This window comes from Fusarium keratoplasticum, chromosome 10, assembly GCF_025433545.1.
Source record: "Fusarium keratoplasticum isolate Fu6.1 chromosome 10, whole genome shotgun sequence".
In the NCBI taxonomy this organism is placed as follows: domain Eukaryota; kingdom Fungi; phylum Ascomycota; class Sordariomycetes; order Hypocreales; family Nectriaceae; genus Fusarium; species Fusarium keratoplasticum.
This window is the reverse complement of record NC_070538.1, coordinates 1,816,600-1,835,376: the sequence shown is the minus strand read 5'-3', so window position 1 is coordinate 1,835,376 and position 18,777 is coordinate 1,816,600. Positions and strand designations below refer to the sequence as shown.

General features: G+C 28.1%; 2 protein-coding genes across 2 annotated transcripts; both read right to left on the bottom strand.

The window, feature by feature from the left end:
* Positions 1-1,351: 1,351 nt before the first annotated feature.
* NCS57_01244700 (60S ribosomal protein L12) lies at positions 1,352-2,060 on the bottom strand (the record flags this gene model as incomplete). The annotated part of the gene is made up of 5 exons (XM_053062120.1): positions 1,352-1,365; positions 1,414-1,738; positions 1,790-1,910; positions 1,967-2,000; positions 2,057-2,060. The coding sequence occupies 5 exons, from the start codon at positions 2,058-2,060 to the stop codon at positions 1,352-1,354; spliced, it is 498 nt and encodes a 165-aa protein (XP_052908648.1).
* Positions 2,061-2,642: 582 nt separating this feature from the next.
* On the bottom strand, positions 2,643-5,419 carry NCS57_01244600 (Protein transport protein SEC23; the record flags this gene model as incomplete). Its single annotated transcript, XM_053062119.1, has 7 exons — positions 5,189-5,419; positions 5,009-5,139; positions 4,657-4,951; positions 4,129-4,605; positions 2,977-4,071; positions 2,727-2,926; positions 2,643-2,667 (listed from the first exon to the last, which is right to left on the bottom strand). The coding sequence occupies exons 1-7, from the start codon at positions 5,279-5,281 to the stop codon at positions 2,643-2,645; spliced, it is 2,316 nt and encodes a 771-aa protein (XP_052908647.1). The 5' UTR covers positions 5,282-5,419.
* Positions 5,420-18,777: the final 13,358 nt, after the last annotated feature.

Here is an 18,777-nt window from a genome sequence, read left to right as displayed (position 1 = left end):
CGATCGCGAGCGGAGGGAAATCAGGTCGCACAGTTGAATCGGGCGCTCGCTTCCATGGCCTCAATGATGGGTATCGATTCGTGGGGGTTGGGTGACAGGGTCGTATGCGTGTTCCAGTGTGCCGCGTGGTCGGCCAGAGGCGAGTTGGGCGATCAAGGCAAAGAGAAGGAAGCACGAAGTCAGTAGATACAAGGTAATCGTTGGTTGGGGTATGTAGGTAGGTATTGAGACAGTCGTTAGGTGGCCGGCGGAGGTTGAAGGTAGGAGGAACCTTTGGAATGGCCCAGACGCTCCACAATGGGGCGGGAGGACGGCTGGGCTAAAGTGCCTACCAGAGGTACTTAGCTCGAGGAGCACATACCCGGCCTTAATGCCACACAAGAGTGCACCGCCCACAGCCCTCCCCCAATGGGATGCTGGGCTGGAGTGGGCTAGGGTGATGCCAACAAGGAACGGCCAGGTCTCTGCTTACCCCGTGCCAGCCAGAAACCCCAGCTTGTGGCCACCAACTGACGACGCCAGATTACATGATATGCGGGCAAAGGGTTCGGTTGCTGATGGCAATTTTCTTGGATTGGCTTCACTGAGAATCCCCTTTCTTTGAACGGTGTGGACTTATCGATCCTTGGCGCCTTAAAGATGATGCAGGTCGGCAAAGCACCTCTTTAATCGGCAACCCGCACTCTACGTCGTTCGGAGGCACAGCATACTGAAGTCATTGGACAGAGCAACTGGGACGTTCGGGCGATCACGAAACGCATAGGTACAATCCCGTCAGCCCCATGTACACGTGAGAGGCATGCTCTGATCGATGGCAGGTTTATCGGCAACACACGGCTGAAACACTATCAAGGCATAAAACAGAACGTGCACGGCGTTCGATATCTGTAGCATGTTTCGTGTGAACTGTGGTGAATTGATGCTATCTTGGGTCTTGCTTATGGAGAAGCAGGAGAAACCTGACAACAGGACGGCGCAAGGGCAGTCTCCGGCACTGAGTGGCAGACCTGCATCATGATGGTGGGAAACATTCGCTTGGCTCAGGGGACAACTGTCCAAAACAGTTTACGTGGGATAAGGGAGTGTGGCCTTGATGATGGACCGCTGCATCCATGGAGGCTAATAGCCTAGATGTCGCGGTGAGTAAGGGGCCGTCGATTACATCGCTTATTCTTCCTTGCACAAAAATAGAAATAAACCATAGTGCATATTGGTAGATTTCAGAGTGAGTCAAGGATTTGGTTCGCATCGGTCGCATGGTCACTTCACGGGAGGGTGGTTGGGTATCGTGATTGTCTTCAATTCTTTTTGGGGGGAGGCATTCGATTCTTTTTTGTCAAATGACCAACATTTACTCCTCAGGGACTGTGTGTTTGTTAGCATGGGCACTATAATGATGCCTTGTTGACTTACTCTCAATGTCACCACTGTCGATACCCTCAATGATAGTCTGAGGGGGCTTGCCGTCAACCTGGCAGCCAACACTGTAGGCAGTACCCAGAATCTCCTTGACAGTGCCCTTGAGCTCCTTGGCGAAGGACTTGTAGCGCATGGTACGGGCAATCTCGACGATCTCGTCGAGGCTGACGGACTTGTTGTGCTTGATGTTCTTCTCCTTCTTGCGATCACGGGGAGGCTCCTTCAGAGCCTTGATGATGAGGGAAGAAGCAGTGGGAACGACGGACACCGCAGCCTGACGGTTCTGGATGGTGAGCTTGACAGTCACGCGCAAGCCTTTCTGGGGTGAAATGTTAGTCCAAGTCTTTCGGTGGGCAATCGAGAGACATACCCAGTCACCGGTGGCCTTGGCAATGTCTTCTCCGACCTTCTTGGGGGAGAGACCCAGGGGACCAATCTTGGGAGCGAGAGCAGAGGAAGCACCGACCTCACCGCCAGTGGCGCGGAGGTGGCTGAGGTACGTTAGCCAAAAAGTCTTGAGATATTTGGACAATGGCGACAAACGTACATGACCTTGACCTCGTTGGGATCGAACTTGGGAGCTTTTCTCAGTGTTAGCAGGCCTGGACATCTTGACCAGAAAGGAGGGAGAACCAACGCATTGCGGCGTCGTTAAGGTCGGCAGAGGCTCGTGGTTTGCGTGCCGGGAAAGGAGAGTGAAGGAAGGTTGGAAGTGTTTGAAGAAGGTGTTGAAGTGAAAAATGGGAAGAGGAAAAAAAAAGGAAGCGAAGCTGTGTGCCCCACAAGCGTGCCCTAACTGAGCTGCAGCCGAGAAAATAGCTTAGTCATCCAGGGACCTCACCCCACCCAACCTTTCGGGATAATTACCACCTATCAAGAGCTTTATCATGACTGAATTTGTTTGGTTGAGGGAATCCCGAGACCGCCGGGATATTAAAAGGCATTCACATTTTCCCCACGTTTGCGACTTCTTGCATCGAGTTGCTGCTTTTGGTTTCTGAGACTTGTACTCCGTTCATGCTGATCTAAAGCCCGCGTCTCACGGGTGGATAAACTCTTTCTCAACTATCGTGTCCGCCACTATCACCGCGCCAGTCTATGGCGGATATCATCTTTGTTCTCAGCGCCAGTGATGGTATTTATTAGTTCTCCCGATGGCACAATGTGAGCCGTCATGCTCATGCACGGATGTACAATTCTCATGTTTGAGCATGTGGGCCATCTTAGTTGGTTCCGCTAACAGCAAGTCTAAATGTATCGTCAGTGAAAAGTGAATAATTGAGACGGGAGCTAGTGGAACGACGTACTTCATTAGGTGGTCCATAAAGGTCTGCAAAGATACGTCATCAGTGAAGATGGTTTGTGCAGTTGTAGCCCCAACACCGCCATAGGGGCCGGTTGTGTGGGTAGTGGATGGGTTGAGCTTGGATAGGAGGAAACGAGCCTGAGATCCCCCAGCATCGCAGACGATAAATCGCGGAAGGGGAAATCGGTCTGTGATAAGATCCTTCAAGGAGTAAGCAGCATGTTCGATGTGCATGTGAGGGGTTGACTTACACGAGCGTCTTCCTTGGGCTGTTCTAGGAGACCAGCAAAGTTCTCGTAGCCTTCCTGATCCTGGTATCCGGCTTTCCTCCACTCTGCAATTGTCTCTCCATGAAAGATCAGAATATGGAAGAAGGTGTCGAGGAGAAGTATGTGGGTTGGCTGAATAGAGGCCGAGTCCAGCAGCACAGGTTGACCACCATCCTGGTCAAATGTGTACGAGTCCAGAGTAGGCTGGATCATGACGAGAGAGTTGCTCACATCCTCATGGTTCAGCACATGACGGTAGAAAGCTGTTTCGTCTGGCGAGTTGTTGAACACCTGGAGGAACTGGCTTCGACGGAGGTGGAACATGAACTGTGGGTACAGAGTGAAGTTCTTCTCCAGTCGGAAGGAGGATGGGTCATCTTTGCGGTAGTCGGCAAACCTCGAACAGAGACGAATCAACATTCTATCAACCCAGCGCAGTACGTCCGGGCCATCATCGACTTCAGCCTTGAAGACGGCGATCCGCGACATGAGAACTGCGGCAGCTTCTTGGTCGAATGACTGAGCAATGGCGGGGTCGCCGGCGGGACTGCTCAAGGGCCTTGAAATCGTCGTGACACGAAGATGGAACTGGCCAGAGGAGTGTTGGTAGTATGTAAGGAATTGCATCATGCCGTTCTGTGGTGCCTGTTGATGTGTTGCAGGACCCTGGCCAGCGATTTCAAAGTAGATTCCATAGCTCGACTTCGGGTCAATGCCACACATCTTCCAGGAGCAGGTGTTGCCGATTCCGCATTCTGTTTCGCCGACGGATATGGACTTCTTATTGAGCGAAACAGCATGTCCAATCAGGCCAGTGACCTTCAGTTCCTTGGTGGTCAGCACTTCCAGCACAGCATTGAATCCCATCAACAGGTTGTCATCGCCATCCTTTTCAAAGATCCTCACGAAGGATTGCTTGAACATGGAAGAAGTGAAGCTGTCGGTAAGAATCATATGACCACCTGTTGAGTTGCACAGCCCCTTCATTTCCAGCAGGCCGACCTGATCAAGGCAGCCCGCAAAAATGTCGATGATATGCCCGTTGTGAGCTGTTCGTTTGGCCAAGTTGTCATAGAACTATGGCATTATGGTGAGTTATGGACTAAACACAACAAATGGATCCTTTAACCTTACCTTCAAGGCTTTCTTGTAGTACTTGACGTTGTCTCGGTCAATGTCATGGTGCGATCGGATGGGCTCTCTCAGTTCGGGTCCGACAACCATACCAGGACCTTCGGTCGCAGGTCCGCCAGCAAAAAGCATGATGCGGCCACCAGCATTTTGGAATGACGATTCCATGAGACCCACAGCGACACTGAGGGCAACACCGGTGCATCGAAGGTTGCGTCGATCGTTAGCAACAGGCCAGGGGTCTTTCTGGAGAGACTCCAGCGCCTTTGTCAGCTGAAATTCAGCCTGCTGGACAGGCAAGAGGAATCGAGATGCCGGCCCAGCAGGGAATGGCCGGCCAGGTTGGGGCTGCATGCCGGGCCGGAGACCAGACGTTGAGAGTCCGAGCATCTCTTGCACCTGCTTTGCAGTGTATTCCTTGCTGCCTCGGAACACGTAAGACTTGGCGCATTCTTCATAGCCAATTTCGTGCACATGAGCCTAAATCACTGTTAGAGGTGAGGCTCGAAGATGGGAAAGATCATTACGTACCATGGTGCCGTATGTGATGAGGCCAACAAGCGAGTTCTCAGGCAACAAGCTCAAGCTCATAACCAGAGACTCTTTCAGGGAGGCGAGGCTGTCTGCCTCCTGGCACATATCCACCACATATAGGAAGATCGGAGGTGCTGGGGCAGGCCGCGAGAGGCGGTATTCGATGGTTGTGTTCGCAGGGTGTAGCTCGGGAGGGATAGCGTTGGCGGTGATGTCTTTGTAGTGGGGAGGAAGTTGGTTTCGCGACAGACAAAAAGGACAGATCCAAACTCTGGCGCGCACATCGACTTGGCTGTTAGAGGCTGTCAGCGAGAGGAAGCAAGAGAGTGTGGTACCTCACAAGACTCACCAGAAGGGGTTCAACACCGAGCGACAAGGCTGTTTGCAGGTGACAGGCTCAAAGTGGAGGAGAGGAGTATCGGGCTTCTCCTTCAAGGGGGTGTAGAGTGCGCCAATCGGAACAACGAGCCTTGAAGCTTCCTGTGAAGGGAGTTAGTTGGCAAAAGGTGAGGCACTCATTGAACCCTACCATTCGAGAGCTGGGAAAGGTGTTCCAACTCAACCGGACACCATCGCGATCTTCAACCTCGCCCCATTGCTCCTTTGCCGTCTCGTAGTCCATCGTGATAGTTGTGCACGATAAGGAGACGCCAGATTTGTAAAAAAAAAAAAAAAAAAAGACGGGTATTCGATGGCTCGCGTTGTGGATCTGAAGAGATTCGCGAGAGGAGAACAAGGGAAAGTGAGAGGATGATAGCTCTTGGAGCTGTCTGAGCTGCCAAACCGACTGGGCGATCTTCGGCGCAGTTGATAGTGGGTAGGTTGTTGACAAGGTGGCCGCCCCGTTATAGAGATATGGAAGTATAGGTGACAGATATGTACCCGTTGGTTAATATGGGGCTATCGCGCGAGATGAGGTAACCTAGTAAGCAAGGTTAGCTATAAAATTATAAGATAGTATAAGGCATTAATTTCTTTTTTAAAAAATTAGTATTTTTATTTATTAAGTTTTAAAAGTTATTAAATAAAATATTTAAAAATATAAAAAATAAATTAAAATAATTAATAATACTTAATAATTTAATATTAATAATTTAATTAATATTTAAAATAAAAATTATAATTTAAGCTTTAAGATTAGTATTTTTTTTTAAGTAATTTATATATAAATTTAATTATAAAAATATTAAAATAAATTAAGCTTAAATAAAAAGACTTTTATAAAGATATTTAAAGATAATTAGTTATTATTAAATCCCTAGCAATAACCCACTAAGGTTATATAACCTATAAGATAATATAATCTAATAAAGCTAAAGCTTTAAAAAAGACTTAATAAATTAAAATCTTTATAATAATATAAATATACCTTTAATTTTTAATTTTACCTTAATTATACCTAAAGGAGCTTATCCCTTTATAATTCTTTAATATTTATTTTTATAAAAGATTAATATATAATTAAGATAAATAGGTTATATTAAGGTATACCTACCGGGTAATAATTAATAATAAAGTAATATACCCTTAAAACTACCTTAGTAAAATTATATTATAGAGGATAAATATTCTTACTAGCTTTTATTATAGGGACTAAGCTAATTAATTATTTAAACTTAAAAGGCCTTAATTAGCTAATCTAAGGAAATATAAGACCTTATAGGATATATCTTATAAATATTTTATTAATTCCTAATTAAGAGAATAAAAAATACCTAATAAGATTTTTTAAAGAAATTATTTATTTTTTAAGATATAAATAATCTTAAATAAGGAAATAAACCTTAGTAATAATATTATATAAGGTAGAAGTATTATTAAAGTATTATAGAGAATAAAAGATATTTTCTTTAAGCTCTTTATTAAGATCTTTTTCCTTAAGATAATTAAAATAATTATAAAGATAAGAATAATAATATTAATAATAAGCCTAATAAAAGGAATAAAAAGTATATATAAAATAGCTATATTTATAAAATTAGATATTAATTTAATTTATTAAATAATTAGTAATTATTTTTTAAAAAAAGTATAAAAGGCTATTATAATATAATTATAAGGTCTTTATAAAATAAATTAATATAATTAAGATTAATAATTAGGTTAAGGCTATTAAGGCTAATAATTAATTAAGGCTTAATATTATTATAAAATAATAAATTAAATAATTAATAATAAAACTTTATTATTTATTATAAATAAAATAAAAAATATATATTATAAGCCTATTAATAGATTTTTTTTATAAGAAAAATATATTATATTTATATAAAAGTAATATATTAATTCTAAAGTATAAAAGAGGTAGGCCTAAGATTAACTTATAGTTATTATATAAGGTAAAGAACAAACCCCTTTTTAATACTTTATATAATAATATACCTTTTATAACTCCTTAATAAAAGAATAAAAGGAAAATAAGAATATAATATATTACTTTTATTAGTATTTTATATTAAGGGTAAAAAAAAAGCTAAAATAGCTAAAATATCTTATAATAAGAATAAGAAATATTACTTAAAAGGCAAAATATATTTAAAATTAGTTTTTATCTTAAATAGATATTAAGAAGAAATATATATCTAATATTATAAAACCCTTAATAAAGAGGTATTATTTTTCTTATAAAGAAAGATTATAAATAAGGCTAAAAAAAAGGTATCCCTCTAGGAATTTATTTTACCTTATATCTAAGTAAAAATATAAAAATTAAAATAAATTAAATATATTTATATTAGGGATATATTATACTTAAGAAGGTAATAGACCTTTTATAATTAGATATTATAATTATAATTAAATTAATTATAAAGCCTTAGATTATATATTAAAGATATAAATTAGCGCTAATTAGGTTTCTTTATAGTATAAAAATAGAGTATTTATAATAATTAGCTATATATAAATTAAAGATTTTAATTCTTTAAAAAACTAAAAAAAATAAGAGATAATTTTAACCTTTTATTTATAAATTTAATTAAATAAGTACCTATAGGGAAAATTATTAAAGCTAAAAGACTTATTCTCTAAGGGCTTATTAAGGAAAAAATAAAGATAGATATAAGGTTATAAATTAATTTAATTAATATTAATTATATTTAAAAGCTTAGATTAAAACTTATAATAAATTATATTATATTAGGCCTAGAGTCTTTTTAAAGAAAAAAAAATAAATAAAAAAATATTTATTAATTTATTTTTTTCTTCCTTAATAAAGATAATAACCGATATAAGGTATACTAAGTCATCGCGAGATCTAAGCTTAGCTTAGTAAAGTATACTATTATTTTCTTATATTAATTTATAATATAAGAAGGCATTATTATTAATTATATTATTAATTTATACTATTATTATAATATTATAATTATAAACCCTAAGTTTATTTTTTAAGAAGTTATTAAAAATAAAGAAATAATTTATATTTTTTATATTAGAATTATTTTAATATTAAAAGAAAGAGATATACTTGGCCTCGGCGAACTTATAGATAATATAAGAGAAACTCTTAAAGAAATTTTAAAAAAACTTAAGAGCCTTAAGGGATTTTTTAATAAGGATATTATAAAAAATATACTTATATTATTAGAAGCTGTATATTAGATTAATCTTCTTAAAAATAAGAAGCGCTCTTATAGGCTATTATATTTAATAAATAAAGCTTAATATAAAGCCCTTTAGGAATATCTTATAGAGAATATAATAAATAGGTATATTAGATATTTAATTAGTAAGGTAAGAATACTTATCTTTTTTATATTAAAAAAAAATAAAGAAATATATTTATATATTAATTATAAAGGGCTATATAAGGTTATAATTAAGAATTATTAGTTATTTCTTTTTAAAGACTTATTAAATTAGCTTATTAATATAAAATAAGTTTTAAAATTATTATTTATAATATATATTATTAACTAAGTATTATAAAAAAAGATTATTAAAAAATTATTTTTTATATTAAATATAATTATTTTAAATATATAATTATACCTTTTAGTTATATTAATATATTTATTATATTTATTATTAAAACTATTATTAAAATTATTATTATTTATATATTTATATAAGCTAAGATATATATATTATGTATTTTATTAAATAAGTTTAATTAATTAAATTTATAGACCTTTATTTACCTCTAAGTCTAGCACTAAGCTTTAATACTAATTCTTTTTAGGTTTATAAAACTATAATACTAACTCTAGGAATTACTCCTTTTAAAACCTATAATATTAATAACCCTTATTTCCTAATATAGTTATACTTATAGCTATATAGCTAGATCTTAGTTAGCTATAAGACTTTTTTAATCTTCTTAGTTAATAATATAAAAGGTCTTTAGAATTATTATAAATATTATAACTTATGCCTTATATTAGGTATTATTTTTTAAGTCCTCGAGGAATTTAATATCCTTATTAATAAAATATTCCCTTTCTTATAGCTTCTTTTTAAGAGCCTTTAATAAAAAAAGCTTTTTCTTAAGAAAATTAAACCTTTTATTAAAATTATAACTAAATAAAAAGAGGCTAAGTAAAAGAAAAATAATATTATTAAAAATAATAAGTTTAATTAATAATAAATTATTATATTATATATTTATATTAATCTTTTTATAGCTTTTATTTAATATTATTACTTATAATATATATATATAATAAATATAATAATTAATTAAATATAATAAAAATCTTAATCTTTTATATTAATATAATAATAAAAATATAATAAATTAATTAATTAATTAAAATTACTTATTATATTTTTCCCTAGATATCTTAATTATTACTTAATAAGTCTTTATATTATAACTAAACTAATTATAAATATTATAATATTAAACTCTTAGTTATATTAATTTTCCTTAATTATTATATCTTAATAATTTAGCTATTATTTATATATTAATATCTATTTAATTACTTATTTTCTTTCTTTTATTATTATAACCCCTTTTTTTTATAGCTAGGTTCTTTTTACCTTTTAGCGCTAATTAAGTATCTTATTTACCTCCCGAAGGTTTTTATTCTTAATAGCTAATAAGGTAACCTAATATATAATTACCTTTATTTTTTTCTTAAGAGACCTTAGGGCTTTAAAGATTAACTCTAGGGAGCTATTTTAATACCTTTTAATTTATTTTTTAAGGTATTTAGATTAAGATTTAGCCTTAAGTATAATCCTTAGGGTTTTTAAGACCTAAGAGGTTAAAGGCTTAGATCTCTCCTTAGTAAGTATTAGAGTCTATAGCTATATATTAAGCCTTAAGACTATAATTTTAAGTTAAAGGAAATAAGGCTAGCTCCTTTAGAAGCCCCCTTAATATTTCTTTTTATTATAATAACTTTATATATAATATAAAAAGCTAAAAAGAATTTAATCTTTAAAATATAAATTATAAAATATTTAATTAGATATTTTATTTCTTAATTATAGGCCTTTTTTAATAGCCTAAAATACTTAATATTAAGAGGCTAAAATAAATAAGAGAAATAAAATAATATATAAAGCTAAATAATTTTTTTTTTATAATATCTCTTAAATTTAATTAATTAATAATTTTTATAGTTATTAAGGATTAAAAAATAATAAAAATTAATTAATTAATTAATTATATATTAGTTAAAGTATTTTAATTATTTAAAGCTAATTTTATTATTAATCTAGCTATTTTAAGTTATTATAATTACTTAATTATTTAAAAGGTTATTTTCTTAATATTAATTAATAAAGTAATATTAACTTATATTAATAATAAATAATTAGATTACTTAGCCTTTTATATTAATTACTTAAATAATTATAATCTATTCTTAGTTTTTAAGCTATATTAATTTTAGCTTTAAATACCTTTCTAAGTCTATAATAATTATTTTATTTATAATTATATTTATAAAAAAACTTATCTTATTAAAATAATAAATATTATTTAATTAAATATTATATTTTATAATTATATTTATTATAAGCTTAAATTAATTATAAATAATAGCTAGATTTTTATATTTAGCTCTTTAATAATTATATTTATAAAAAAAATATATCTTAAGCTCTAAGTATTATTTAATAAAATTTAAAGCCTAATATATATTAATTAATAATATATTATAATTAATAAGTAATTAATTGATTATTTCTTTAATATTATAAAGCTAAGGGGGGAATCCTTATAAATCTAAGTTAAAAATAAAATAAATAAAAATCTATTTCTCTAAATTAAATAGGTAATATAATTTATTAAAGGTATTATATTAAGATTAAATACCTTATTATTAGTGCTATAGCCTTATCTAATTAATATTATATATCTCTGCGGCGTATTAGAGGCTTAATCTTTAGTTATTCTTAAGGGCCTAAAGTATAAGAAATAATCTAGCTTTATTATTTAATTAAGATATAATAAGTTATTAAGAATTAATTAATTAAATAGAGATAATATAGGCCAAGGGATTTTTATTACGCTTAGTTAACTATTATATTCGCTATATATATATATATTAGCTTATTATAAGTTTTTTTATATTTTTATATAGCTTATAAATCTCCTTATTAAGGTTATCTTAGTTATATTAGAGGGTATATTAATAAGTATTAGCTATATTATTTTAATTATCCAATTAAAAGTCTCTATAAAAGGCTATTATAATTTCCTTAATATATTATTTCTTAATTAATTAATTATTAATTAATTAGCTAATTAATTATAATTATTATTAGTTATAATTAAACCTTTTTTTATAAAGATAATAAAAGTAATTTTAAATTCTTTAAGTAATTAAGAATTATAATTAAGAAGTTAATATTAGAGAGGAAAGCTATTATATAAAAGGGATTTTAACCTCTTTAATTAATTAAGATATAAGCTATTTATTATAAATATAGCTAGCTTTAGTATATTACTAAAGTTATTAATAATTATATAGATAAGTATTATTAATTTAAGCCTATTAAGACCTTTAGCTTCAAGTATGGAGCCTTTATTATTAAAATTACTAAGATATAAATTAAAATACTTTAATCTCTATTTTAAGTAATATAAAGTTAAGTTATAATAATAAGATTTTATTATTTAATAATATAAAAAATCTAAATAATTAATATAAATATTATAATATATATCTTATATTAATTAATAATTTTTAAATTTTTAAAAAATTTAATATTTTTATTAATAATATTTTTTTTTTTTTTTTTTTAGTTTTTTTTTAAAAAAATCTTAAATAAAAAAGGGTTTATTTTTAATATAATTAAACCTTTTATTATTCTTATAATTAAATAAAGAAAAATATAATAGCTATAAATTATAAATTTCATTAATATTAAATTATTAAATTATATATGTATATTAATATTTTTTAAGCTTTTATTTAATATTATTATTAATAGCTTATTATAATTATTTTTTTATATTTTATAAAACTTATAATTTTTTTTTTAATTAAGGTATATTAATTATATTAAAATATATATTAATAAATATTAAATATATTATTTTAATTATTTAATTTAAGGTTTTTATATAAAATCATTATATATTTTTAATATATTATTAATTTATTAGCTAATTATAAATTAATTAATTATAATTATTAATAATTATATTTAAACTTCTTTTTATAAAAGTAATTATAATATAATTATATATTACTTAAAATAAAAATTAAAATAGCTTACTAAGGAGTGACTTATTATATTATTAAACTTATTTTTATAATAGATTATTTTATTTTATTATATAAGTTATTTTTATAATAAGGTATATTATTTTTATAATAAGGTTATATTTATAATATTTAAGGAGTAATTTTAGCTATTAGTTATAATAATATATTTTATAGTTTTAATAACTCTTAGGTCTTATATTATAGTTTATTTAAGTAAAATATTAATATATAATCTTATAAAAATACTTATTATTTAGTTTTATCTTATATTCTATAGTTTAATAATACTAGTTAAAAATTTATTTTATAACTTTTATAAGATAAAGATATATTTCTAATATATAATTATTCCTTAGTAGCTTTTCACTTAGTATACTTATCTACTTATAAGTCTTTTAAGTTCTCTAAACGTAATATTAATAATAATTTTATCTTTTTATTTATTTATTAAGTAATATAATAATATCTATTACCTAATATAAGTAATTATTTATTATATAAGGTATCTTTTTTATATAAACTATAAGAATTATTTTTTTTACTTTAAATTTCTTAATATCTAAGTTAGGTCATTAGCTAATAATATTAGCTAAATTATTCTCTATTTCTTTTATATAAATAGTAATATAATTAAATTCTAAAAGGTATTTAACATAATATAGTTAATATTTATTAAGTTCTTATATCTTTATAAAATAACATTTTTAATATTTATATATACCTTAATTTAATATTTACTTTTAAGAAGGTATTATTATAATTCTTTAAAAGTATTAATAATTATAAGGAATCTTTTATTATAAATAAAGTAATTAAGTTTTATTTTATATAATTTATAGAAATAAAATATAATTAGGTATAAAAGTCTTATATTATCTTATTATCTAATTTAGGCTCTAAGGGCGAAGTTAAAGGTATTAATTTATAATTTAGTTTATTAAAATAACTTAAATATCTTATGTATTAATTAACTTAGGATAAGTATTTTAATATTGTTAAAGGCTATTTATATCTTATTTCTAAAGATAAAAATTCTAGTTTTCTTAATAAGGCTAATTAATAATAATAATATTTTTTTTTAAAATACCTTAAGGAATTTATAATAATACTTAATAAATCTAAAAAAGGCTTATATTTCTTTAATATTAATAAGTTTCTCTTAATCCTTAATTACTAAGATCTTCCTAAGGTCTATATATATTTTATTATATAAGATAATAATATATCTAAGGAATTTTATTTTTAAGCTATAAAAATTATGTTTCTTAAGTTCTCTTAATAGCTTAATATCTTATAATCTTTATAATACCTTATAGATATATTTTATATATTTCTTTTTTAATTTAAAAAAAAATAAAGATATTATTTAGGTAACATATAATAAATATATCTAGATATTTATATAATATATTAGTATTTATTTATTAAAATATAATAGGTATATTAATAACTCTAAAAGGTATAATAAGGCAGGGTTGTGATTTAGTCAGTGATTAATTTATTGACTAATTAACTAAGATTAGTTATAAATAAAAAGATAGTAATTTTTTAGTCTTAGTCTAACTAAAGTTACCATAAACTTTTTACTAAGGAATTTAGTTAGACTAAAGTTGAGGGCTATTTATAACCAAGAATTTTTAGTTAGACTAAATAATAACTAAGACTAAGACTAATAATTTTTTAGTTAGACTAAAAGTTATATCTTTAGTTACTATATAAATTACTTATTTATTTAATTACTTAAATAAGCTTATTAAGCTTATATTAATAATTATCTTATTAAGAATATTAATAAAAATATTTTTTTTTATTATAACTATTTTTTTTTAGCTTAATTATAGCTTTTTTTATCTTAATACTATTCTAAAAGTTAAGTCAGAGCGTTATAGAGATATAGGTTTTAATTAAATTATATAGCCCTAATTAAGTATTATACCCCTAGGGCTATAATTTTTATATATAAAGGAAAATTAGGAGTATTTTATACTTATAACTACCTTTGCTTATTATGTCTTTAAAATTATTAAAATCTAAAAAAGTAGTTTTCCTAAGTGTTATTATTATAATTATACTTATTTTAATAAAAAATCTTATTTTTATTCTATAAACTTAAAAAGCTAATTAGGGTTAGGGTTATTACGTAATATATATTCTTTTAAAGTTAAATTATATTATAGGCTTTTTTATTAATAAAATAAGGCCTTTTTAGTTTAATTATAGTATTTTTTATCTTAAGGATCTTCTAAGAATTAACTTAGAGCTTTTAAGAGATATAAGTTTTAAATAAATTATTTAGCGCTAATTAAGTATAATAACCCTAGGGTAATAGTTATTATATATACTAAAAAAGTAGGGCTATTTCATACTTATAACTATTTTTACTTACTAAGCTTCTATAAACTTTTAAACTTTAAAAGAATATAAGATACTCTTCTAAGAATTAAATTAAAGAGTTTAATAGATATAATTTCTAATTAGATTATATAGCGCTAACTAAGTTATCTAAAATTAAAAAAAATCTATATTATAATATAGAATATATAGATCTCATATCAATAATATTAATATAAGCTTAATAATCTTCTTTAATTAATTATATATAATATAAGTCATTTTTCCCCTTAACTAAAGATATGACTTTTTAGTCTAACTAAAAAATCCTTAGTCTTAGTCTTAGTCTAACTAAGACTAGAATAGCCTAACTAAATCATTAGGCTAACTAAAATAGAGTAACTAAAGTCAGCCCTTGGTTAAGACTAAGGTGACTAAAGCCAGCCCTTGACTAAGACTAAAGTAACTAAATCACTACCCTGTAATAAGGTACTTAAATAATTTATATTTAATATAAAAAGTAATTTTATATTTATATTTTTCTCTAATTTAGATACGGTTATAAGCTCTTTTAAGATTAAGTTTTATAAAATATTTTATTTTAATTTATTAATCTTTTAATTTATTAATAATAAATAATAATATTTAACCTTTAATTATAATAATATTTAGTATTTTAAAATTAATATAAAATTAGAGCTTATTATATTTTTTTAAAATGAATATAATAAGATATTTAATAAGTAATTTATTACTTTTAATATAGCCATTCTATAATATATCTTTAATATATTCTTTTAGTACTAATAATTATATTTTATTAAGTAAATAAAGTTTATTAAAGCTAGGTAATTTTTAATAATAAATTGAATTTCTAGGTTATAAAATATTTATCTTAGTAGACTTTTCTTAAGTTTTTCCTTAAAGAGTTATTTATAGACCTTATATTAATATAGTATATTCTTAAGTTAATTTTTTTCTTTCTTAGGTTATTAAGTAATTTCTTTAGTTACTTAAGGGTTTTATTAAGCTTATAAAATTATTATATAATCTTAGTAACATATTTATTATTATTATTATTATTATTATTTATTATAATATTTATATTTTATTCTTATAGATAAACAGATATCTAATATTTACCTTTATCTAATTTCTCTAGTTAATTTGATAGAAATTTAAGATCTTATATCTAAGTTATTACTTTAGGTAAAAGAAAGCTTACTATTAAAAAAAAGTATTTAACTAATCCTCTAATTAAAATATAGTTTATATTATTATAATTATAAATACCTAAGTATAAGGTTATATTACTTATTTAATATAATATTAAATATAATTTTTTAATTCTTTTTTAATAAAAACCTTAAGGTAATTAATCTTATAAGTAATACTTTTATTATTATAATTAAAAAGGGTTTCTTTTAGGTTATTAAATAAGTAAGGCTTTTATTTATACCTCTATAATAACCTATAGTTATTTAGTATTATTAAATTAAAATAATTTTACTTAGCTTTATTATTTATTAAAATACTTAATTATTTTCTCTTAGCTTATATTTTTAATTTTTTAAATATTATTACTTATTTATTTTTTTTATAAAATATAATGCCTTTAAGGGTAATATATCCTTATATTTATTTATTTACTACTATGTACTAAATAAGCTATTTTATTTTTTAATTTCTTAATAGTATAACTAAGATAATTACATTTATTTTAATACTTATATATACTTTATAATTATAGTCTTTTTTTTATTCTTTAATTTACTCTTCATAGTTTTCTTTTATAATTATATTACTTTTATTTTAGTTATTATATTTTAGTAATTATAATTTTTCCTAAGATGTAATTAAATACCTTTATATTATTCCCTATTAATAATATTTCCTTAATACGTTTCAAAATTAAATTCTTTTTATATTATACATCTTATTTATTTATAAGTACCTAAGACCTGTTTTTTATATTATAAGTATATTTCTTTATTATATAATATAGGCTCTATATAAAAATAGATCTTAATAAGTATTTTTTCTTATTGTATTATAGACTATTATAGTATAATACTAACTTAATATTTTAGGCTAATAGCTCCTTTTTTAATAAAATAAAAATATAAGATGATAATATTAAGTCTTTTATATTATTCCTTTACTTTATATTAAAAAGTCTTATTTGCTCAGTAAAGCTCAATATTAGGCTAAAATAATTAGACTAAGAAATAATAATTTTATTACTTATTTATAATATATATATTATTATAATAGTCTTTATATAACACCTAAGAGATTTCTTTATATTATAAGCAGGGTTCTAATTTAGTTACTTTAGTCTTAGTTAGTAGCTTACTTTAATTACTTTAAGTATTAATTACCTATATAATTTAATTAGGCTATTTTACTCTTAGTTAAACTAAGACTAAGACTAAGGATTTTTTAATTAGATTAAAAGTAATATTTTTACTTAATATAAAAACATAACTTATAGTAAATATAATTAATTATATAACCTTATTAAGCTTATATAAATAATATCTTTATAAAATATATATTTTCTATATTATAATTATAATTATATCTTAACTTTATATACCTTAATTAGCGCTATATAATGTAATTAAAACCTATATCTCTTAAAAGCTTAATAAGTAAAAGTTAATATATTTATAAAATAATCTTATTTTTTTAATATATAAATAAATTATAACCCTAAGGTTAGTATCGTTAATATACGCTTAATAAGCTTATTTAAGTAATTAAATAAATAAGTAATTTATATAATAACTAAAGATATAACTTTTAGTCTTATTAAAAAAATATAAATCTCAGTCTTAATTATTATTTAATCTAATTAAAACTTCTTAATTATAAATAGTTATTAACTTTAGTTTAATTAAAATCTTTAATTATAAATTTAAGATAACGTATATCACAAGTGAGTGAAACACACAAGCGAGTGAAACAAAAATCCCTCAACCTACACCTTCTCTATTTGATTAATTAATTCTCAACCACCCAGCATGTCACAGTCAAATTATGAGGCTAGAATGCTTCTTGCCCTTCAGGCCCTTCAAAATGACCCAACCTTAAAGCTCCGACGCGCTGCAACAATCTATACAGTCAACCCAACAACGCTCTGGCGTCGGCAAAAAGGCATCCAATCTCAACGCGATATTACCCCAAAATCACGTCGACTATCTAATCTAGAGGAACAGATCCTTAAACACTTTATTCTTGACCTAGATTCGCGAGGATTTCCCCCCGCTACGTAGTGTGAAAGCAATGGCTGATCAATTGCTTGCCGACCGCGACGCACCACCAGTCGGCACAAACTGGGCCTCAAACTTCGTCAGGCGATACCCAGACCTCAAGACGCGTTTTTTTTTCGTAAATATGACTACCAGAGAGCCAAGTGCGAAGATCCAACTATTATCCGCAACTGGTTTATGCTTGTGGCGAACATAATCGCGAAGTACGGCATCCGATCAGAAGATATCTATAACTTTGACGAGACTGGCTTCCTTATGGGCATGATTGCAAGCGGAATGGTCGTCACGGGCTCAGAAAGGCGTTTAAAGCCAAAATCAGTGCAGCCTGGAAATCGGGAATGGATTACAGTGATCCAAGCGATCAATGCGGAAGGCTGGTCGATCCCGCCGTTTATCATCGGTGCGGGCCAATATCACCTCGCCAACTGGTACCGAGAAAGCAACCTCCCGGGCGATTGGGCTATTGCAACGACCCAAAATGGCTGGACCGATAATGAGACCGGTCTCGAGTGGCTCAAGCACTTTGACCGGCACACAACCAATCGATCAATTGGTTCCTATCGTCTCTTGATCCTTGATGGCCACGAAAGTCACCACTCCATCGAATTCGAGAGATATTGCGAGGAGAATAAGATTATCCGGCTTTGTATGCCACCTCATTCATCTCATCTACTCCAGCCCCTTGACGTCGGGTGCTTTAGCATACTAAAGAAGGCATATGGTCGAGAAATAGAGCATCTGATCAGATGCTCTATAACACACGTTTCAAAGACCGAGTTCTTTCCAGCCTTCTACGCAGCACACGAGGCCACTATGACGAAAAAAAAAAACATCAAGGCATC